General features: G+C 58.4%; 11 protein-coding genes across 11 annotated transcripts; 7 read left to right on the top strand and 4 right to left on the bottom strand.

Annotated features, from left to right (window-relative positions):
• Positions 1–765: 765 nt before the first annotated feature.
• J7T54_002518 (uncharacterized protein) lies at positions 766–3012 on the bottom strand (the record flags this gene model as incomplete). The annotated part of the gene is made up of 1 exon (XM_051506675.1): positions 766–3012. One exon carries the CDS (start codon positions 3010–3012, stop codon positions 766–768), a length of 2247 nt encoding a protein of 748 aa, XP_051362018.1.
• A 412-nt stretch (positions 3013–3424) lies between these two features.
• J7T54_002519 (short-chain dehydrogenase) lies at positions 3425–4279 on the bottom strand (the record flags this gene model as incomplete). The annotated part of the gene is made up of 1 exon (XM_051506676.1): positions 3425–4279. The coding sequence occupies one exon, from the start codon at positions 4277–4279 to the stop codon at positions 3425–3427; it is 855 nt and encodes a 284-aa protein (XP_051362019.1).
• Positions 4280–4822: 543 nt separating this feature from the next.
• Positions 4823–6154, top strand: J7T54_002520 (uncharacterized protein; the record flags this gene model as incomplete). Its single annotated transcript, XM_051506677.1, has 3 exons — positions 4823–5156; positions 5207–5804; positions 5854–6154. The coding sequence occupies 3 exons, from the start codon at positions 4823–4825 to the stop codon at positions 6152–6154; spliced, it is 1233 nt and encodes a 410-aa protein (XP_051362020.1).
• A 194-nt stretch (positions 6155–6348) lies between these two features.
• Positions 6349–6984, top strand: J7T54_002521 (uncharacterized protein; the record flags this gene model as incomplete). Its single annotated transcript, XM_051506678.1, has 2 exons — positions 6349–6735; positions 6799–6984. The coding sequence occupies 2 exons, from the start codon at positions 6349–6351 to the stop codon at positions 6982–6984; spliced, it is 573 nt and encodes a 190-aa protein (XP_051362021.1).
• A 424-nt stretch (positions 6985–7408) lies between these two features.
• On the top strand, positions 7409–8257 carry J7T54_002522 (Protein AIM2; the record flags this gene model as incomplete). The annotated part of the gene is made up of 2 exons (XM_051506679.1): positions 7409–7458; positions 7549–8257. 2 exons carry the CDS (start codon positions 7409–7411, stop codon positions 8255–8257), a joined length of 759 nt encoding a protein of 252 aa, XP_051362022.1.
• Positions 8258–8387: 130 nt separating this feature from the next.
• Positions 8388–8870, top strand: J7T54_002523 (uncharacterized protein; the record flags this gene model as incomplete). Its single annotated transcript, XM_051506680.1, has 2 exons — positions 8388–8395; positions 8570–8870. The coding sequence occupies 2 exons, from the start codon at positions 8388–8390 to the stop codon at positions 8868–8870; spliced, it is 309 nt and encodes a 102-aa protein (XP_051362023.1).
• A 1635-nt stretch (positions 8871–10505) lies between these two features.
• On the top strand, positions 10506–12938 carry J7T54_002524 (uncharacterized protein; the record flags this gene model as incomplete). The annotated part of the gene is made up of 3 exons (XM_051506681.1): positions 10506–11675; positions 11723–11974; positions 12027–12938. 3 exons carry the CDS (start codon positions 10506–10508, stop codon positions 12936–12938), a joined length of 2334 nt encoding a protein of 777 aa, XP_051362024.1.
• Positions 12939–12954: 16 nt separating this feature from the next.
• J7T54_002525 (uncharacterized protein) lies at positions 12955–13711 on the bottom strand (the record flags this gene model as incomplete). The annotated part of the gene is made up of 2 exons (XM_051506683.1): positions 12955–13563; positions 13670–13711. The coding sequence occupies 2 exons, from the start codon at positions 13709–13711 to the stop codon at positions 12955–12957; spliced, it is 651 nt and encodes a 216-aa protein (XP_051362025.1).
• Positions 13712–14391: 680 nt separating this feature from the next.
• J7T54_002526 (uncharacterized protein) lies at positions 14392–16034 on the top strand (the record flags this gene model as incomplete). The annotated part of the gene is made up of 2 exons (XM_051506684.1): positions 14392–15453; positions 15504–16034. The coding sequence occupies 2 exons, from the start codon at positions 14392–14394 to the stop codon at positions 16032–16034; spliced, it is 1593 nt and encodes a 530-aa protein (XP_051362026.1).
• A 467-nt stretch (positions 16035–16501) lies between these two features.
• On the top strand, positions 16502–18077 carry J7T54_002527 (uncharacterized protein; the record flags this gene model as incomplete). The annotated part of the gene is made up of 3 exons (XM_051506685.1): positions 16502–16992; positions 17043–17436; positions 17487–18077. The coding sequence occupies 3 exons, from the start codon at positions 16502–16504 to the stop codon at positions 18075–18077; spliced, it is 1476 nt and encodes a 491-aa protein (XP_051362027.1).
• A 108-nt stretch (positions 18078–18185) lies between these two features.
• J7T54_002528 (uncharacterized protein) lies at positions 18186–19789 on the bottom strand (the record flags this gene model as incomplete). Its single annotated transcript, XM_051506686.1, has 2 exons — positions 18186–19483; positions 19537–19789. 2 exons carry the CDS (start codon positions 19787–19789, stop codon positions 18186–18188), a joined length of 1551 nt encoding a protein of 516 aa, XP_051362028.1.
• Positions 19790–20518: the final 729 nt, after the last annotated feature.

Genomic DNA, 20518 nt, shown 5'->3' on the forward strand with positions numbered 1-20518 from the left:
GCATCACACGATACGACCACAGCCGACACGAGTACCATCTGGAACCCCGCTCTGCGCACCGTATCTTGGGTAGGGGTCTTGCGTCTCCTCGCTTGTCTCTCTGTGGAGCGGAATTGACCCTGGACCGCGTCCTCCTCGAGAGGGGGGCTGACCCGCCAGCCGAGGCCAGGATAAGAGGCTGCCAGCCAGTGCCTTTACCGCTATGCGTGGCGTCGTTCATCACGGATACCCGCATCCCCAACTGGCGATAAGAAGGAAAAGGAGGAGGTCTGCGCTAGGCGAGAGGCTAGCTGCAAGATTGGCATCAGCTCTCGCGCGGATTGGACCCTGATGTCGGAATGCGCCTTCGGAAATGGGACCCACAGAGTCGGAAACGGGGCCCAGACCCCAGACTCTAACGCCAAGGGCCAAGTTGCAAATCTGGGGGCTGGTCAGGGTGGGTGGTCAGACTGTGGAGTCTGTCGACTGACATAGCCGAGAACTGAGGACTGAGGAGAGGGTCCAAGGCGGTTGCTGTAATGCTCCAAGCACGCCAGCTCCCAGTGTCAATCAGACGTGGTTTCCAGACGAGCCACATTGGGTCCTTGGTATGGTAATGTATTATCTTCTATATTCTTCTAGATGCGTGTAAGTGATTTCTAAAACAGCCGCCAGATGTAGCCAAGCTGCCAACGTAGGAGATGGCACCGACCCAGCCCAAGGACTAGCACCGCAGCCCTGATCCGCTGGCGGAAACAATCAATATGCTGAGTGTCCGAACCGTCATTACGACGCGGCGACCTGTGCCTTGACCCAAGCCTCAAGACCACCCGCCGCAATGATCGCCTGGACATTTGCCGGCAGCTGGCCCACCTTCTCCGTCCACGTCTCGCCGCCTTCTCCTTCGGACACCTCGACCACGCTACGCTTCACATCCCACGTCAGCGTCCACCCCGTGCGTCGGGTCGGGGATCGGTTCTCTTGCGCCCCCTCGCCAGCCGAGAAGCGGGCGCGCAGTCGTTCCACGAGGCGCGGCACTTCGAGGCCCATGAGGGCGTTGTTGATGCTGTTGCGCGCAAAGATGTTGCCAAAGCTCCCCGCCACCACGAGCGGGATCTGGCGCGCCAAAAGGGCCGTCGCGGCCTGCTCGCGCGAGGAGCCGCATCCAAAGTTGAAACCGGCCACGAGAATGTCGTTGGGCCGCGCGCTGGCGCCAAAGTCCGGATCGTAGTTCTCCATGCACGCCTCGGCCATGTCTGCCTGCGACACCTGGTCCAGGTACGTCATGCGGCCCGGGTAGATGGCGTCTGTGTCGAGGTTGTCAGCGTCGCAGAAGAGAATCTCGCCGCTGATACGTTCGGGGAAGCCAGGCAGGATCTCCAACGCGGCGTCGTCGGCCTTGGAGGGATCGGGGCCGGCGGATTCGATCCGGTCGATGAGAGACTCCAGCTGCTCCACCATGTTGCCGAGCTCATTCACAGGGTTGGGTAGCGCACCATTGCCGTAGCCGTGATCCACGCCCGACCAGCCCTCTGGCACCTGGTGGGCGCCAGGACCGGAGATGACACCACTGAGCGCACTGGCGGCGACAACCTCGGGACTGGCCAAGTAGGCGCGCGCGGAGCGTGCACCGAGACGTCCCTTGAAATTGCGGTTGCTCGCACTGATGCCGACCTCGTCTGGCTCGAGTAAGCCCTTGCCTAGGCCAATACACATGGCACAACCGGACGGAAGCGCCTCCGCACCCGCATCCAAGAGAACCTGCCAGTCGCCAGCGTCTTGGGCCGCCTCCTGCTCGGGCAGCGAGGCGGCGGCAATGTAGAGCTTGACGCCGTCGGCCACCTTGGGGATGACGCCGCCATTGGCCTCGGCAGCATCCTTGATAACTTGAGCGGCCGCTGCCAAATCCGACGCGCGGCTGTTGGTACAGCTGACAATGTACGCGCGGTTGATCTTGATGTTCTGGGGGGCCAGCTCGTTGAGCGGCGTGGCCACTTTGACCGAGTTGGGCCCTGAGACGTACGGCGAGAGGGTGGAGAGGTCAAGGTACAGCTGCTTGGCATACTGGGCGCCCTCGTCCGCGGTGAGGGGGTTGGCGAACAGCTCGTCCACCCTCTCGTGCGTGATGCGTTGGCGCGTCGTCCGGTCGTCGAGCATGGCGGCCTCGCTGGCCTTGCCGCGTAGCCAGCGTTCCAAGGCGCGGTCGATGGGGAACAAGCCCGTCAGGGCTCCCCACTCACAGCTCATGTTGGCAATGGTCATCCTGCTGTCCACCGATAGACTCGCCATCGTCTCCTCGGAGCCGGTGAACTCAATGGCGTGGTTGAGCACGTCGCTCTTGAAGAGGCCGCAGAGCGCAACGATGACGTCCTTGCCTGTCACACCCACCGGCAGCGTCCCCTTGAGCGTGACGCGCGCGATGGGCGGGATCTGCCACCACGTGCGACCGGTGGCCAAGATACTCGCGGCATCCGTGCGGACAATGGGCGTTCCGAGGCAACCCACAGCGCCGTAGTGTGTGCTGTGCGAGTCCGAGGCCACGGCCATGGTTCCAGGCCAGGCATATCCTTCCTCCACCATAATTTGATGACCAATACCTCGGCCCGCGGGATACCGATCGATGCCGTGCTCCTTGGCAAACTCTTCGATTTGCGCGTAGCGCCTCAGGTTGGCCTCGCTGGTGTCCTGTACGTTGTGGTCGATTGTGAAGACGATCTGGCCCGGGCGCTTCACCTGCGTAGCCCCCATGCTTTTGAACTTGGAAATGATGGCGTGCGAATTGTCGTGAGACATGGATCTCTCGGGTTCCAGGCTGATGTAGTCGCCGCTCCGGACGAGCTTGCCCTCGGGGAGGCCGACAGCATAGCGCTGCACGATCTTCTCCGTCAACGTCTGGGGCGGTTGCTTGCGAGAAGCTTCGAAAGAGGGTAGCCCTTCCGAGAACGACGGTGGATTGGGGATGGATGTGTTCGGCGCGCTGGTCGCGGAGCACCGGCGGAGGGTCGTCGAGAGCGATCGCAGCTGGTGAGGCATCTGGCGAGACATTTGGTTCGGCATCACTCGGCTAACAGACCGGGTCCATCCAGACCGACACTGGAAGAGTCAGATGAGATAAATTGGCAAAAGAAGTGTATCGCAGAGACTCACCGGTCTGCAAATCATGACATGCAACCCATTGGGCCGCGCGGCCACACTTTTGCGATACATGGTGATGTGGTATGTCGAACACGATAAAAGTTTCAAAAGTCGCAGATCTACAAGATGCGGGTTGGTGGGCCCATCATGACTGTTCGTGCCTGGGGCACGTGCTGGGGAACTGGGCACGTGATTACATTTTGTGCACCAATGCCACAGGCACCATTACCAACCCGCATGAACTACGACATCATGTCACCAAAAAAAATAAAAAAATAGGAGCTGTCCTGTGTACAAGTATTTGACACATTCAATTCAGTCCATCAGCCTCTGATGCCTCGTAGCTAATCAGCCCATCAATGGTGCCCGCGTGCAGGCCGCCGGTGATGGCAATGTCCGCGCTCGTCGTGTGCACGCTCGCGTCGCTGAGGAGGTAGACTGCGGCGCCAGTGAGGTCGTTCTGCGTGCTGAGCCGCTGGTTCGGGGGCGCCATCCACATCTGCTCGCCCTCGCGCTTGCTCTTGGTCTCGCGGACGTTGCGCGTCATGTCCGAGTCGACGAAGCCGGGCGAGATGCTGTTGACGCGGATGCCGTGCGGGGCGAGCTCGACGCCGAGTACCTTGTTGAGCATGGCGACGGCGCCCTTGGACGCGTTGTACGCGGCCATGCGGTACCCTGGCAGGGCGATGTGGGCGGACTGCGAGGCGATGAGGAGGATGCTGCCCTTCTTCTTGCTCTCGATGAGGTGTTTGGCCACGAGCTGGACGGTGAAAAAGGTGCCACGCACGTTGATGTCCTGGATGCGGTTGTACTCGTCCCAGGTCTGCTCGATAAAGGGCTTGTCAATGGCGATGCCTGCTGCCGGGACCACGCCGTCCACCGTCCCGAATTCCCGCATGGTCTTCTCGAACGCGTCCTGGATGCCCGCCTGCTTGGACACGTCGCTCTGGATGTAGACGGTCTTGGCGCCAAATTGAGAGGAGAGCGCGGCGTAGGCGTGCGGGTTGGCGGGGGACGGCTGGATGTCCCAGATGGCGACGTTGCCGCCCATCTCGCAGATGGCGTGGGCGATGGCGAATCCGATGCCCTGGGCGCCCCCGGTGACGATGAAGGTCTTGCCGGTGAGCTCAAAGGCAGAGCGCACCGAGGTGATGGGGTAGCTCATGGTGGTCTTGGCGTGAGCGGGCCTAATGTCAAGGTGAAGTCTGAACGATTGATGGACGAAGATTCCAACAAAGGTAGTAGAACAGCATCACCAAGCGAGCGCAGCTTCGAAAACAGCCATGACTCGATTCTTCAAGTCATGGAGGTGGTTCGGCTGCCCCTCTGGAGGTGGAAGCGGATCGGACGCCTGGCAGTGGAGCTGACGGTCGGAACAGGCTTCTGTCGGCTCCAGTCCAGGCGCTGCTCAGCGGGGTCGAGGGTCCTTTCCGACGCTGATAAGGGTCCAGACATCGCTGGGGCCCCTGTGACTCTAGCGGAAACCCCGCCGTGATCCGACGTCCAGGTGTCCGGTCCAGTCTAGTCGCTTCCAGTCTCCAACCATGAGGGGTGCCAGGCCATGATGATGATGATAATGGTCCACCGATGCCCTCTGACCAGTCTATTTGGCCGGCCAGCTGAACGAACATGCCCATGCTTTTTCAGCACTGACCTAGTTTTGAAACTACCCACTGCACATTGAAGTGCATCCCACGACCAGAGCACAATGTACGCAGACATCACGAAACCGCCGGCCCCTCTGCCCTCGCCCGCCCTGCAGAAGCTGGCGCACGGCATCGCACTGCTCCCTCCACTGTCGCGAAGGGGAACCGGGCCTGGGCTCATCCTGCTGACCACGCCAGAGGCGACAGACGAGGCCATCACAATCACAGACAAGTCGCCATCGCCGCTTGTGAAATGGGCGGAAGAGGGCTATGCTGTCGTCCAGATTCCGAGCTCGGTCCTCGATTCAGTGTCCGCTGAGGATGCGCTGAAGGAGGCCATCGAAGGGCTGAGTGCTTGTGCCAAATGCGAGCCCAAGGGAAAGATTGGACTCGTCGGTAGGTCAACTAGCTCAGAAGATGTATCATAGCTGATGTGAGTACACAAGCCTACTCGGCAAGGCTCTGGAAAAGCGTGAGCGGCATCTTAGACCCGTTCGCGTCGATCGTGGCCAACGTCGTCTACGTCGACGAAGCTGATGTCCAAGACCTCACTGCTTCGCCCAACCCAACACTCCGTCACATTGCTGGGCCGATCGCACCACCAGCTCCCAAGTCAGCCACGCTCGTGGAGTATCGGTATCCCTCCGTGCAGTCCTTCAACTTTGTCTCGCCCGACCATGCGCACTTTCACTACAACACCGACTCGGTTGCGCACACGCGGACGCTGCAGTTCCTCAAGCCCCGGATGGACGGGCCCTACTTTGACCTCGAGACCATCTGGGACGAGCACTGCTACTACGAGTTTGCGGACCGCAGCGTCGAGCACACCATGAGCACCATGGTCCAGGAGCCGTACGTGAACCACGTGCCCACGCTGACGGGCGGCATCGGCCGGGCGAAGCTGACGGATTTCTACCGTCACAACTTTATCTTCAACAACTCGGCCGACACGGACCTCGAGCTGACGAGTCGGACGGTGGGCATTGATCGCGTCATTGACGAGTTCATCTTCAAGTTCACGCACGACCGCGAGCTCGACTGGCTGTAAGTTCTTTGCGTGACAGTATACCGTATGCCAAACTCATGCATGCAGTCTGCCAGGCGTCCCCGCGACAAACATCAAGGTGCAGGTGCCCTTCACCGCCGTCGTGAACATCCGCGGCGACAGGCTCTACCATGAGCACATCTCGTGGGACCAGGGCACAGTACTTCGCCAGCTGGGGTTGATGCCAGAGTACCTGCCCTTCCCGTACAAAGTGGACGGCAAGGAGGGCGACTGGGAGTACAAGGTTCCGGTGGGGGGCGTCGAGGTGGCGGAGAAGATGAGGGACCGAAACTCGGTCCAGAGCAACGACATGTTTGGGTTCAAGATCCGGGGGCGGAGGGCAGACTAGGCACTAGGGCAGGCGTTATACCGATTTGGGGCACATAACCCGCCAAGGCGGCTCGATGATGCTGCTGTGCATCAATCGTCGCCGTCGTCCTCCAAATAGTTCACGGGCTCTACGGAGTAGAAAACAAGTATATAATCCTCCATCACCTGTCATTTCTTTCCTCTGCCGTTGAACGCAGCAGCACACACACGAACATGGCATCTTTCCGCTCCATGCTCGGCCTCGCGCCCTCCAAGGCGTCTACAGACGACAGCGTCCTCCTCATCATCGATGCGCAGAACGAGTACGCGTCCGGCAAGCTGGCCGTCCGCGACGTCGAAGCGTCGCGGGCCAAGATTGCCTCGCTGCTGGAGAAGTACCGCGCAGCCAATGCCCCCCTCGTCCACGTCGTCCACGGCACGCCCGAGGGGGCCCCCATCTTCACGCCGGGCACAGCGCTGGCCGACGAGTTCCAGGAGTTGACGCCGCGCAGTGGCGAGTCGGTTGTCACCAAGAACTTTCCTGGGTCCTTTACCCAGACGAACCTGCACGAGCTGCTCCAGAAGACGGGGCGGAACAAGGTTGTCGTGACGGGTTACATGGTGCGTGAATTGCTGCTACGTAGTCTACTACAGAGAGAGATGCTAACTCAACCCCCAATGCAGGCCCACGTGTGTGTCACCATGACCTCGCGCCAGGCCATGGAGAATGGGTACGACGTGGTGATCGCGGGTGATGCCGTTGGTGATCGCGACATCCCAGGCGTCAAGGGGGACGAGCTGACGAGGACGGTTCTCGCCGAGCTGGCGGATGCCATTGGGACCGTTGTGCAGAGCGACGAGATTGCGTAGTCGGGGTGATGTTCTTAGTAGAACGTATTAGCAAGTAGTTCCGTGGTAGGACTATGTACGTGACCCGAAGGTCGGAAGTCCATATCCCATGCAGTACGTAGCCGCCATCCACACACCATGAATGGAACCGCAATTCCGCTTCCGCATCTCCGTGGCTTGCGAAGCAATCGACTTTGGGGCTGGAACTCGGCACTTGATGATCCACGAATCGACCACGATGGTGGGGGCATGACCTCGGCGTGGGGCGATGAGCGCATTCGAACAGATTCGCGGGTCTTCGGATTATGAAGCCATCCCTCCCTCCTGACCACTTCGCGATCCCTTTATCTTGAGAAATTCCACTGCTCCACCAGACACGCCATCTAATTTTTTTTATTTTTTTTTTCCAATCCTGTTACCTCGTCAAGCAATTTGCAATTCAATCATGGCCTCCAACCAACCCGGTCGTTGCTGCGCCTTGGGCCACCTGCATGAGTGAGTACTGTCTTGTCTGGCTTCATCGCGCGCTCGGAAACTGTTCGCGGCTAGACGGAATTTTGGAACCGACACTGACACGCCCAACAGAGGCACGCCTTCAGGCGAGGACATCAAGATTGGCAAGATCGATGCCTACCTCGCCAAGCCCACCACCACCAACCACAACAACAAGACCCTCGTGGTCTACCTCCCCGACATCATCGGCATCTGGCAAAACTCCAAACTCATGGCCGACGCCTTTGCCGCCGAGGGCTTCCCCTGCGTCGTCGTCGACCTCTTCAACGGCGACCCAGCCCCCCTCAACCCGCCCGAGGGCTTCGACCTCATGGGCTGGCTGCAAAAGGGCAGCGACGGCAACAACCCGCACGGCGTCGAGCAGGTGGACGCCATCACCGTCGAGGTCCTCGGGTGGGCCAAGCAGCAGGGCTACGCCAAGATCGGCGCCGCCGGCTACTGCTTTGGTGCAAAGTATTGCGTCCGCCACTACAAGGACGGCATCGGCGCCACCTTTCTCGCCCATCCGTCCTTTGTCGACGAGGAGGAGCTCGAGGCCATCACGGGACCTCTGGCCATCGCCGCCGCCCAGACCGACCACATTTTCCCGGCTGAGAAACGCCACAGGAGCGAGGAGGTGCTGGCCAAGACGAGCGTGGACTGGCAGATCTACCTGCACTCCGGTGTCGAGCACGGCTTTGCTGTCCGGGGCGACATGACCAAGCCCCACGCCAAGCGCGCCAAGGAGCAGGCCTTTAAGCAGGCTGTCGAGTGGTTTGAGTCGCAGCTGTCGCTGGCATAGATGGTTCGGTAGAATGAATAAAAGATCTATGACTCTATGCCTTTCCGGTCTGCTATGACTGTCATTCCCACATTCACAGCAACATCTAGATCAAAGCCAGCACACAGTCGCGGATCAAGTCGATAAGAAGATGGCAACGTGAGTTCCCAATCTGATCGGCTCCAGTTCGACGCGCAGACGAGAGCGACATGATAGCGTCGTCAAGAGTACCATGTATAAGTAGACGAGAATCACTTGACGATTCGACGCAGGCTTGGCAACGGGCAAAGTCGACGGACAACTCTCTGCCGTTCTCAATGGCGTTGACACCAGCGGCGCCTTCTACGCGGCCCAGACACTTCGCCAGCTGGTCGACGATCACGGCGGTGTGCCGGGCATCCAAGCGCGTGACTGGCCACTTATGCCTGTCCATGGCTCTATCGAGGGCTTCTACGGCATCCCGTGGCCTCACGAGGCACGTCTCGATCAGCTCGTCTTCTACGACAAGCACAAGATGTGGCGTGAGCTATACGAGGGTGACGATCTCGACAAGCTCCAGCAGCTCGTCGACACGGCCAATGCCAACCATGTGGCGGTGGTGACCAGAGAAGATCACCGTGGCAGAAGGCTATAGCAACCATGCATCCTCGAGAAGCTGCTTGGCAGTTCTGCGCTCTTCCGGTAGCCACTTCAGCGTGGACCTCATGAACTGAATGAAAATGCCCTTGTCCTGCCCCGCGAGCCGCTTCTCGAGGCTCTCTAGGGACACGGAAGGCACGGTGGCGTCCTCATTCGCAATACAATTTCCTATGTGGCCGCGGGTCAGCTCTGAGGCCGCGTCCAGCGCAAGCGTCAGATACGGCGTTTACCTTTAGGGTCTTAACATTGCTCCGTCGTCTCACTGCGCTTGGCAAACTCGCGCGGGGGTGGCCCGGCCAGGGCGACTATGAGCGCCAGGTGCTTGAATGGGTCGTGGCCACGCTTGGCGTCAAAAATGTCTCCGAATAAATGCTGCCCCTCGAAAAGGTCCCATATCTGCCGTGGGTTGGCCTGTAGAGCCTGACCATGTTGGCTGAGAGCGGCGGGCGCTCACCAGACCTGCCAAGTTCCAGATGTCGACGGCACTTACCCATGGCATCTCAAAGATCACTTCCGGCGCCTTGTAGATATGTGGTTGAACAAACGGGCCGGTATCAAGTCTCATACCGATTCTTGCTTCCCCAAAGTCGCACAGGACTGGCAAGCCATAGCCCTTCCCGCCTTCAGGCGCCCTCAGGCGGCCGAAAGCGACGGCTCTTGTAGATCGTTCTCGACTCGTCGATCTTCGTACAGGGGCTAGTTTCCTCCTCCTTAGCTTTTTCAAAGTTGGCCAACATGGTGTCCTCATCAAGACTAAGCCTTAGATTGTCGGTTTTGAGATCTACTGATAGTTAATAGTGGTGCTCCATCGACGAGAAGACACGAGGCTACACATACCGGTGTGGGTAACTTTGACCTCGGTATGCAAGAAGTCTAAAGCAGAAAGGATCCGCCTCAGAGTCATCTTGAGGAGAGGTAGGTTGAACGGTTCGGGATTAAGTCTCATCATCTCAAGCACCGTCATGTGCATTGGTTGCTGCACTAGAAATTGGTGTCTGCCTGCGACGCGACACCGGGCGATTCAGACGTCGCCGATGTAAAGAGGGTAATATTGGTCGGGCTCGTAGTGAGGTAAAGTTTCCTCTTCAATGGGGTTTATTAGAGGCAACCCACCTTAGGGGATTACCGAAAAACGCCTTGAAGACAGTGGGCCTTGTCTCAGGGCATTCTTTGACGCCCTGAGGTGTGACGCCATTTTCTAGATTAATTATCACAGAGAGGTCACCTCGAGGAATGTGAATGTGGTTTAGGGTAGGTTTCTTTGCTGCTTTCAACGAATGATCTCGCAAGCTTATGTCCTGAATGCTGACAGCACAATCTTATCTGTCACCCCCCGCACCTCCACTCGCGCGAGTCAGTTAAGATCCCAATACCTAATAAGACAGGCAGCCGGGGCCAGCCCAGGTGCAAGCCAAGCCCGCGATAACGTGTTGAGATGGAACCCGCTGGCCGGGCCCAATGCTCAACGTAACTTGGCTCTGCGGTGCGACTTGCGTGACCGGAGACATTGAGACACTACTTACTCCAAATCTTCTTGTCACTTGTCACAACCCTCATCCTCCATCCCACGTCTGTTGGTCCCCATGTCGTGCCATTACTCCCTCCGTACTTGGCAGGACAGCCGCCAACCATGATGCAAGAAGCCCGAGTCACCAAGCCAACCAGCGCACAGCAGCCGTCTCGATCGGGAAGACGACGAGGACCCTATGCGCTGCGCGCCTGCGATGCGTGTCGAAGGCGCAAGGGGAAATGCGACGGGAACCAGCCTTGTGGACACTGCGCAGCACGGGGGCGGGCCTGCCATTTCAGCAGCGTCGCACAGGGCGAGGTCTTTGCGCTAGATGCCACATGCATTGATGGCATGGAACCGCAGAACGAAGCCGAACAAAGGGCGTCACTGTCGCCCATGAGAACGCGAGGGTTTGAGCCGTTCTCGAACCAGTGCGCACCGGTGCCAGGGCAAGATCCAGTGTCACTTTCCCAGGCCATGAGGCAGGTCGACCAGAGTGAGGGAGGGCAGGAGTCGTTGTTGAATCTGGTGGCGCAGCTGCAACGACAACTCGACAATCTGGCTTCCAGGGTCAACCTGCCCGCGCCAGCGCCGGCGACGGTCGTAGGCGGTCCTGCTCAACAACACCAAGACAATGTGCCATCTCCAACACGGCCAATATCCTTTCCTCAGCCGACTACGCGGCGACCCGGCAGCTCGGGCGCCGAGGCATCACCATCGTCTGCGCGCAACTTTTGCGGGCCTACAAGTCCAGACTACAGCCTGAACATGGCACAGATGAAGTTGAGGCAGAGAAGCCACTCGATCTCCATCCAGCCGCGGCCAACGCTGGCGAGCATGGACAGTGGAGCGACTCACGGCGGTGATGACGAGCACCCCGATGGCACGAGCCAGATATCAACAGAGTCGTGGCGGTCGCAGCGGACGGAGAATCTGAAGCTGCTATACTTTCGATCGATCCTGGGGCTGGAAGAAATCAAAAGACTGCTGCAAATATTCCAGGAGGTTGTCGGCGAGTTCCATCCCGTGGTCGACCTCGAGGACCTGACTGGACGGGCCCATTCTTGGTGCAGCGGCTCCGGCTTTGATTCGTCGAGGAATCATAATGCTGCAGAGGAGAACAATCTCCTGATTCTCAACCTCGCACTGGCCATCGCTCTGCGATCTGGGTCCACGAGCGCAACGTCTGACGCCGAGGTAGCCTTGCAATCGCGGTTCCAGGATGCCCTCAACGCCAAGCTCGCTGCCCCGGCGACGACCATCAAGGACGTGGTGATTGTATTGCTAGCGGTAAGACGTAGTTGTCAAGCAGTTCTATTACTCGCTGACCGGAAAAGGGCCTGTATGACTACTTCCAGGATGAGCCACGCTGTGCTTGGCGCATGTGTGGCACGGCAGGCCGGCTCTTGATGGAGCTCGGCTTCCACAACGGCGAGGTCTCCAAGCACATTCTCGTATCGGAGGCGCAGAAGCGGGAGGTGGCCGTGGTGACAGCCAGCGTCGTCATCCTGGACCGGCAGTGGAGTGCCGCGACGGGCTTGCCGCCCAACTTCCAGGACTCGTCCTTTGACACCGTCCCTCGGCATCTGGTAGGCCAGATGCGACCTTTCTTCCAGGTAACGATACTAACGGACTTGCAAGATCGACTCATCATATTTGAATGCCATGACAGCATTCCTTATCATTAGCGACAAGTTTGCCGACTCGATATCCAAGGCAGCAAAGGGGGACATTGACCAGAACAGCGATACCTACGAAATCATGAACTTTCAGCTCGAGCAGTGGCGGAGAAAGGCCATTGGGCAGCAGTCGCTGAGCCAGATCAGGATTCAGCTTACATCTCCATCGACGAGACCCCCTTCCTGGGTGGTCCTGCTGGCACTACGCGCCGAATCAGTGCGGACGTTGCTCCTCCGTCCATTCTTCTTCCCCAACACCCAAGAGGAGATTGGCGAGAGGAACGTCCGTCCGGCGCTGGACTTGGTCTCCAACGTTGTGCACATCTTGTACACGCTGGACACGGAGACGGATCTGTACCGCATGCAGCGGCCGTTCTACCAGCATGTCCTCGCTTCCACGTGCGCGTTGTTCTTCCTGCTGGTCACGTTCGTGGAAAGACAAAGCAGTCAATTCACGGAGAGCGTCAATGAGCATAGGAACTGCATCCAAGCGACCTTCCACATGGCCATGAAGTTGGCTATCAAGTATGGCCCGGTGTCCAGAGCATCTCGACGACTGGGCCGTCGACTCGTGGAGCTACGGGATACCTTAGATCAGCTGTGTGTCCTGGACGGCAGCAATCATCACTCAATGGCCTGGAACAGCCAGGCCACAGCCTCGTCCAGCTTCGATTATGGTCGAGGCACCGCGAGTCAGTCAATGATCCCCCGGGACTACTCCCGGCTTGCTGAGCCCCAGACTGCGATCCCAGGCTACACATCACATGTACTTGAAAGAGATGGGAGCTTCCAAACCGGCTGGGCAGAGTCCATCCTATTCGACTGGCCCATGGCGGAGCAGGAAGCAATGTTTGGTCTGAGGAAGAACCCCTGAATTCCACGCAACGAATCTACGAATACCCAACGGCCGCTTTCGGCCTGTCCTCTTCCACCTTCTTATTCCACTGGAACCCTTCCCACCTCTCAAAACCTTCCGTGAAAATGCCCATCTGGTCCAGCATCCTACCTGCCGTCTGGTCCACCATATCCTCCAACGTCTCGGGGCGGTTATAGAACGACGGCACAGGAGGGAAGATGCACGCCCCCGCCCGCCGCAAGAAGAGCATATTCTCCAGATGAATATCATTCAGCGGCGTCTCGCGCACAGCCATGACCAGCTTCCTGTTCTCCTTGAGACTGACGTCCGCCGCGCGGGAGATGAGGTCGTCGCAGAAGCCCGTCCGGACGGCGCTCAGCGTCTTCATGCTGCACGGTACAATCATCATGCCGTCGTGCTGAAAGGAGCCGCTGGCGATGGGCGCGCTGACGTCTTTGGCTGTGTAGCAGACGGAGGCCAAGGCGCGGACCTGGGCTTCCGTGAGGGATGTCTCGTACTTCATGGTCGCGAGCGCCCACTTGGAGATGACCAGGTGGCTTTCGACCTCGAGGGCGCGGAGGATCTGGAGGATCCGGATGGCGTAGAGGGTGCCTGTTGCGCCTGTGATGCCGACCACGATGCGCTTGGGGCGGTATGAGGATAGGATAGGCCGTGTATGGTGCGGGAGAGGTGATGCGCTGTATCGTCTTGAGGTTCTTTGATGGTTTCTGTAACGTGTCGGCGCTGACGGGGACACTGTTGGCCTTTGCAGCTGGTGTAGGGCAGGGCATGTCTGCCGACCCGGACGGACGGCAGTTCTTGTCAATCGAGCAGGACGCATTCTCGAGGTTTCCTTGCTTGGAGTGGCGGTTGTCTTTGGTCCGATGGAAGCTTAAGGTGATAGAAGGTTTTGGGTGACCAGCAGTGTTCCGCCGCAGCCAACGAAGCACCTGTTCACGCCCGAGACGGCCAAGCACTACAATCTTCACGTGGACTTCCTACCCACACTCAGACATCCGATACCTATGGCGTGCCACGAGTCGCACTGACACTACGGCATAGATCAATCAATACTCCCCTCCACCGCCCCACACTAGCAAGCCGAGTCGGCGTATGGCTAGCGCGGCCAAGATAAGACGTTCCGAACGATCGACACACCCAGCGGAATGGCGGCCAGGCGGACACGGCACATTCCGTCGATTTGTATCACAGCCCTTTGACTCTCATCCGACTCCGACTTAAACGTATCCGTAGCGGGTGGAGGACCGGCATCAGAATCGACATGCCAAGGGTCTGGTCCAGTCTTGAGTCCGGTCCCTACCGTTGCATGCCATCGTCCTGCCTTGACGATCACATCTCATCTTCACTGTCAGTATTTCTTATACTCTCTGGATAACTCTATCCTGTTTAACGACGCTAGATACAAGTAGGCCTCACTCGCAATCCAAATCAGTGGCAAAGACAGCTTGACATGCTGCTGTCCAAGAGCAGCCGCTTGGCGGGCCACCCACCAGCCAGCCAACTCCACCGCCATATTCGACACCAGAGCGCCCTCGTCACCAAACAAGAAACAATAGACGCCCAGCTCGACTTTCGCACCTTTATCGACGTGCTTCGCAAAGACGGCGACCTTGCCGAAATCACACGCGAGGTCGATCCCCACCTAGAGGTTGGCGCCATTGTTCGGCGCGTGAGCGAGACCAATGCAAAGGCGCCGCTGTTCCAGAAGGTTAAGGGCGCGAAAGATGGCCTTTTCAGAATCTTTGGCAACGCAGCGAGTTTGCGAAGCTCCGAGAGGGAGAGATACGGTCGCATAGCCAGGAACATTGGCCTCGAGCCCGGGGCGAGCTGGAAAGATATCCTCGTGCGGACGCAGGAAGCGAAGACGAGGGAGGCTATGAAACCCAACATTGTGGCCGACGGTCCCTGTAAGCAGAATAAGATGTTTGGCGAGGACATTGATCTGCACAAGCTACCGGCTCCCATGCTGCATGCCGACGACGGGGGGAAGTACCTGCAGACATATGGCGTGCATTTCCTGCGATCGCCGGACGGCACGTGGACCAACTGCTCGATCTTCCGAGGCATGATTCACGACTCGAGAAGACTGGTCTGTCTTGTCGGAACTGGTCAGCACAATGCGATTATTCGCGAGAAGTGGATACAGGCTGGCAAGACAGAGATGCCTTGGGCTCTGGCGTTGGGAGTGCCCCCCTCCTTGAACCTCGCGGCCGCTCTTCCTATACCAGAGGGGGTGACAGAAGCCGAGTACATTGGGGCTCAGGTTGGGAAGCCACTCGATATGGTCAAGTGTGAGCTGAGCGATCTGGAGGTGCCCGCCTCTAGTGAGATTGTTCTCGAGGGCACGGCCTCGTTGGTCGACAAGGCTTACGAGGGCCCCTTTGAGGACTTTTTAGGGCTGCACTTTGACAACGACATGCATATGCATCCGTTGTTCAGGGTGGACGCCATCACCTATCGCGACGATGCCATCCTACCAGTGTCTGTGCCAGGCAGAATCACCGATGAATCCGTTAGTGTCTTTGCGCGCGCGTTGAAGGGGCGGAAGCTGACAAGTGGCAGCACACAACATGCGCAATGGCCTCGGAAGAGCTCCTTACTTTTGTCAAAGCCAAAGGGTTCCCCATTCTGGACGCAAACGCCCCCCTCGAGATGATGGGGACCTGGTGCGCGCTCAAGGTGGACACAGCGGCCCTGACTGCGTCAAAGACAACCTCGAAAGAATTCTGCGAGGCTCTAGGACAGATTGTCTTCCGTAACAAGTCCAGCATGCTCACGAACCGCATCCTCCTCTTCGGCCCGGACGTCGATATCTACAGCCTGCGCGACATCCTCTGGGCGCTGGCGACGAGGTGTCGCCCAGCCCAGGATGAGTATGTCTTTGAGGATGTGCCCAGCTTCCCCTTGACGCCGTACATGTGCCACGGAGGCGGCAGTGTGAGGAACGGCGGCAAGGTGATCATGGACTGTCTGTTCCCGATGGAGTACAGAGGCGAGAAGACGTTCCACTCGGTGGACTTTGAGACGAGCTATCCCAGGGACGTCCAGGAGCGGGTGCTCCAGAATTGGGAGGGAGATGGCCTTGGGGTGTAGAGTTCTTCCAGTGAAAGGTTCCTGGCCACTGTTATCCCTGCTGATGCGAAATGCTGGTTTTTGAGGCATCATAACGCACACTGCTTTGAGAAGCACCCTCTAGATATAGAGTGAGCCAGTGTTCTCGCTACATTTCTTACTCGCCATGTTCACACATTGCTGAAGAATGGCATCTCCAATCCAAGACTCCAAAGTTCCAACTTCCCACCCCTGTCCACCCACCCACATGCATGCATGCATGCATGCATCATGCATGTGCGGAATTTCCGTACCACGACGGATCTGCAACCCAAGTTGACCGCTGATTCGCGGACTGCGCAACCTGCCCGTGACGGGAACGAGTTCTCCTTGCGTGGAGTGTTGCCTAGTGGACTCCCTTACGGTCTGTCTCATCGCCGCCAACCAGGTCAAGGCCGTCACGTCGGGCGGCTTGAAAGTCCAGACTAAGGAAGTCAACGTCAACAGCCATGCGCACGCATCTCCTACGAGCGGCCAGGCCTGGTGGTCGTCGGTCCATGTCAACAGTCCCTCTGATGATCAACAATAAGGACGTCATCACCACGACGACCGCGCCTACGATATCGCCCTTGACAAACAAGCCCGTCTGGTCATTCTCAAGCGCATCCGACGCGCATGTTGAGGAAGCTGTGCAATCATGCCAGGCCGCATTTCCAGCGTGGTCCAAGACCAAGGCGTCTCATCGTCGGGATCTACTTCTCTCCTGCGCTGACATTGTCGCCAGGAGGAAGACTGAGCTGGGCGGGTACATGCACCACGAGATTGGGGCCGACGAGGGGTACCAGGACTTTATCCTGGGATTGACCATTGACGGCTTCAGAGATACAGCTGGTCGCATCGCGGCCGCTGTCACGGGGACTGTCCCAGAGTCCAACCTGCCTGGTATGAGAGCCATGGTGCTCAAGCGGCCTTATGGCGTGAACGTAGGCATCGCGCCTTGGTATGTTGTCTACTTGTCTCAAAGTTTGCGCATCTTCTGAACGTGAGTAGGAACGCACCGTATCACCTCGGTCTGCGATCCGTCCTGTTTGCCATCGCAGCCGGAAACACAGCCATCCTCAAGGGGTCCGAGTTCACGCCTCGCTGCTACCACGCCATTGCCGACATCTTCCGCGAGGCCGGTCTGCCCGACGGCGTGCTCAATCTGATTCTCCACGCGCCCCAGGACGGGCCCAGGGTCATCGACAAGCTCGTCACGCATGAGCACGTCAAAAAGATCAACTTTACGGGGAGTACGCGCGTGGGCAGCATCATCGCCATGAAGGCGGGCGAGCACCTCAAGCCCGTGCTCATGGAGCTGGGCGGCAAGGCGAGCGCTGTTGTCCTGGAGGATGCCGACCTGGAGAAGGCGGCGCTGCAATGCGCACTAGGCGCGTTTCTGAATGTGAGTTTCCGTCGATGGTTCTTGTGGGGGTTTTCACTGACGTGGTGCAGGCTGGGCAGATTTGCATGTCCACTGAGCGTGTCCTTGTCCATGAGAGCATCGCAGCCGATTTTGAAAAGGTCCTTGCAGCTACCATCAAGAATGTCTTTGGAACCCCGGAAACGACGCCTGTGCTCGTCAGCGCATCGTCGGCCTATCGAAACCGCGATCTCGTGGGGGACGCAGTCTCCAAAGGCGCCAGACCGTTTGACATTCTTAGCGATGTTCCAGCCGGCCAAGTAGAGACACGCATGCAGCCCATCGTGCTGCAAGGTGTGCGGGAGGACATGGATCTTTACCAGACAGAGTCCTTTGGACCCAGCACATCGCTGTTCACCTTCAAGACGGATGCTGAGGCCATCTCGCTCGCGAACAACACCGCCTATGGTCTCTCGGCAGCCGTCTTCACCAAGGACCTGAACAGGGCGTTCAAGGTGGCGGAGGAGCTGGAGAGTGGCGCCGTGCACATCAACTCAATGACGGTGCACGACGAGTATACGCTGCCGCACGGGGGTGTGAAGAAGAGCGGATTCGGGCGGTTCAACGGGTCCCAGGGCATGGATGAGTTTCTGTACTATAAGACTGTGACGTGGCAGGAGTAGTTAGACATGTACGATGAAGAATGGCTTGATTGCAGCATGGATAAGCCATCATCTAGATGTGCATGAGTGGACCCTCGGATAATGTACAAGGCCTGCGCCAGTTCGCGCTCACGACCTCCAGCGGAACGAAGGGTGCTTCCAGTCCAGATCCTCCTGCTCCTCACGGGTCATGTCCCGAATCTTTTCAAGCTCCTCGGCCTCGCGCCTGTCGCGCGCCGCATTGTTCCTCTTCATCCAGAACAGCATGATGGTGGCAATGGTGAGTGTGCCCATCTGGACACCCAGGTTCAAGCCGTTGCCGATGGGGTAGTTGGGCGCGTCAAAGGGCAAGAAGGACCAGGTCGAGATGAGGCCGCCAATATTACCAAAGAGGACGTTGAGGCCAATGGCCGAGGTGCGCGCCGTGTCGGAGACGACGTTGGCCGAGACTTGGCTGTTGGTGAGGGCGCCCAGGTAAAAGGCCGAGGAGGTGATGAGGAACGTGGCGGCGTAGCGGGCGGTCTGGTTGGTGGTGGCGAGGAAGATGATGTACCCGGTGATACCCATGGGCGCGGTGACAATCATGAAGATCTGACGCCTGTCCCAACGCCAGCTGAGGAGGGGGATAATGAGCGTGACGATGGAGCCGACAATGTACGGTGGCACGGTGAAGAGCTGCTTCTGGATGACGGTCTTGTCCGCGTGAATGCTGCCGACAATGGTGGGCAGGAAGAAGCCGAGGCCCTGGACGGTGATGTTGCAGAAGAGGAAGATGACCGAAGTGCTGATGACCATGGGGTTGAACATGCCCAGGACGAGCTTCTTCTTGTCTAGCTTGTCGAGGACCTTTGTGGCGCCGAGACGTTCGCTACGCAGGCGCTCCTCGCACAGACGCTTCTCGTCGTCGGACAGCCAGCGCGCTGTCTCGGGGCGGTCGGTGAGCGTGAAGAAGCCGATGACGCCCAAGCCGATGGTCACGACGCCCTCAATGGCAAAAATCATCCGCCAGCCCTTGGCCGCGCCGAAGGAGTCGAGGTTGAGGATAGCACCCGCCAGCAGCGCGCCAAAGGCACCAGCCACGGGCCCCGTCACCAGATACAGACCCATGCGGAACGTCAGCTCGGAGCGACGGTACCACCTTGACAGATAGTAGGCCACACCAGGCATCATGCCCGCCTCGAACATGCCGAGCAGGAAGCGGACGCCCATCATCTGCTGAGTGGTTTGGACGAAGCCGCAGCCGACGGAGCAGATACCGAACATGACGGTGAGGAAGGGGATGAACCAGCCGGGGCCGACGATCTTGCAGACGACGTTGGAGGGCAGCTCAAAGATAATGTAGGAGACGTAGAACATGGAGAGGGTGGCGTTGTAGTCGAACCCCTTCATCCCCAGTTCGACATCCATGCCGGCGATGCGCGCGTTGCCTATGTGATACGGGTCAGTTTGAGGGGACAGGCTGTTGGATGGTTCGACTCACCAATGTTGGCACGGTCGATGAAGCAGAAGAGATACAGCAAGCATGTCGTGGGCATGATCATGAGGTCGATCTTGTTGCGCAGCTTGCGCTCGGCGAGGCGATCATACTCGTAGGCAGGGGCGCCATCTCTGCTGTCGTCAGTATTCGCAGCCTCGATCTTGTTCGACATGCTTGTGGTGGTGGCTGACTTTTCCGCAGTCTCTTGGACGAGGCTGCCGCCAGTTTCGGCCTTGGAGATGGATTCGTTGGCCATGGCGGCGGAGGGAGAGGGGATGTCGATCCTGCACGGAGATGGAACTGGGCTAGAGATGAGGTATAAATAAGGCTGATGGAGTGTGTCTGCTACAGATGGATGGGAGTTGAGGCGAGGGGCAACTGAAGCCAGCCACGAGTGAATGTGATCCCACGATGGCCAATTTGTACTTGGAAGGATGCCGCCACTTGTTGCTGCTGAGACTTGCCCAGAGGCCTGGGAACATAACCGTCAACTTCAAGTTGGCTTGCGGCTCTGCGTCTGGCGGCGAGATAAGGGGTTGCCTGGCTGTCAGGGTGTGTCAACCGAGGACCCGCTGTGGCTGCTGCTTACGACTTCAATAAGCATTAAGCTTGGATTCATCGGGGCATTCCACTCAGGATCCAGGATTCCAGGCGAGGTCCAAGGGTAATTAAGTCTGCCAAGAACCGGGGTGGGCGGTGGATTCGCGGGGGAGGATCCTATTCCTTGGAGTGTCCTTCGCGAAGCTACTACGTAGTCTGGTGACTCTTGCGTACTGGCCCATAGCCCTCTATTTCGTCTCACACAGTCTATCCAGAAAGTTGCCGCTTCTCTCGTCTGGCAGATTCTTTTTTTTTGGTTCAATTGACCATCGCGAGTATCAGCTTCAATTCTCTCCAACACACTTCATGACACTGCCGAGCACCTAAGCCAGACTACGTTGATAAGACCCCTGCCTTGCCCCACAATCGACTGATAGCAATCCGC

This window comes from Emericellopsis cladophorae, assembly GCF_022114955.1.
Source record: "Emericellopsis cladophorae strain MUM 19.33 chromosome Unknown NODE_24_length_302009_cov_114_244240, whole genome shotgun sequence".
Lineage (NCBI taxonomy): Eukaryota > Fungi > Ascomycota > Sordariomycetes > Hypocreales > Bionectriaceae > Emericellopsis > Emericellopsis cladophorae.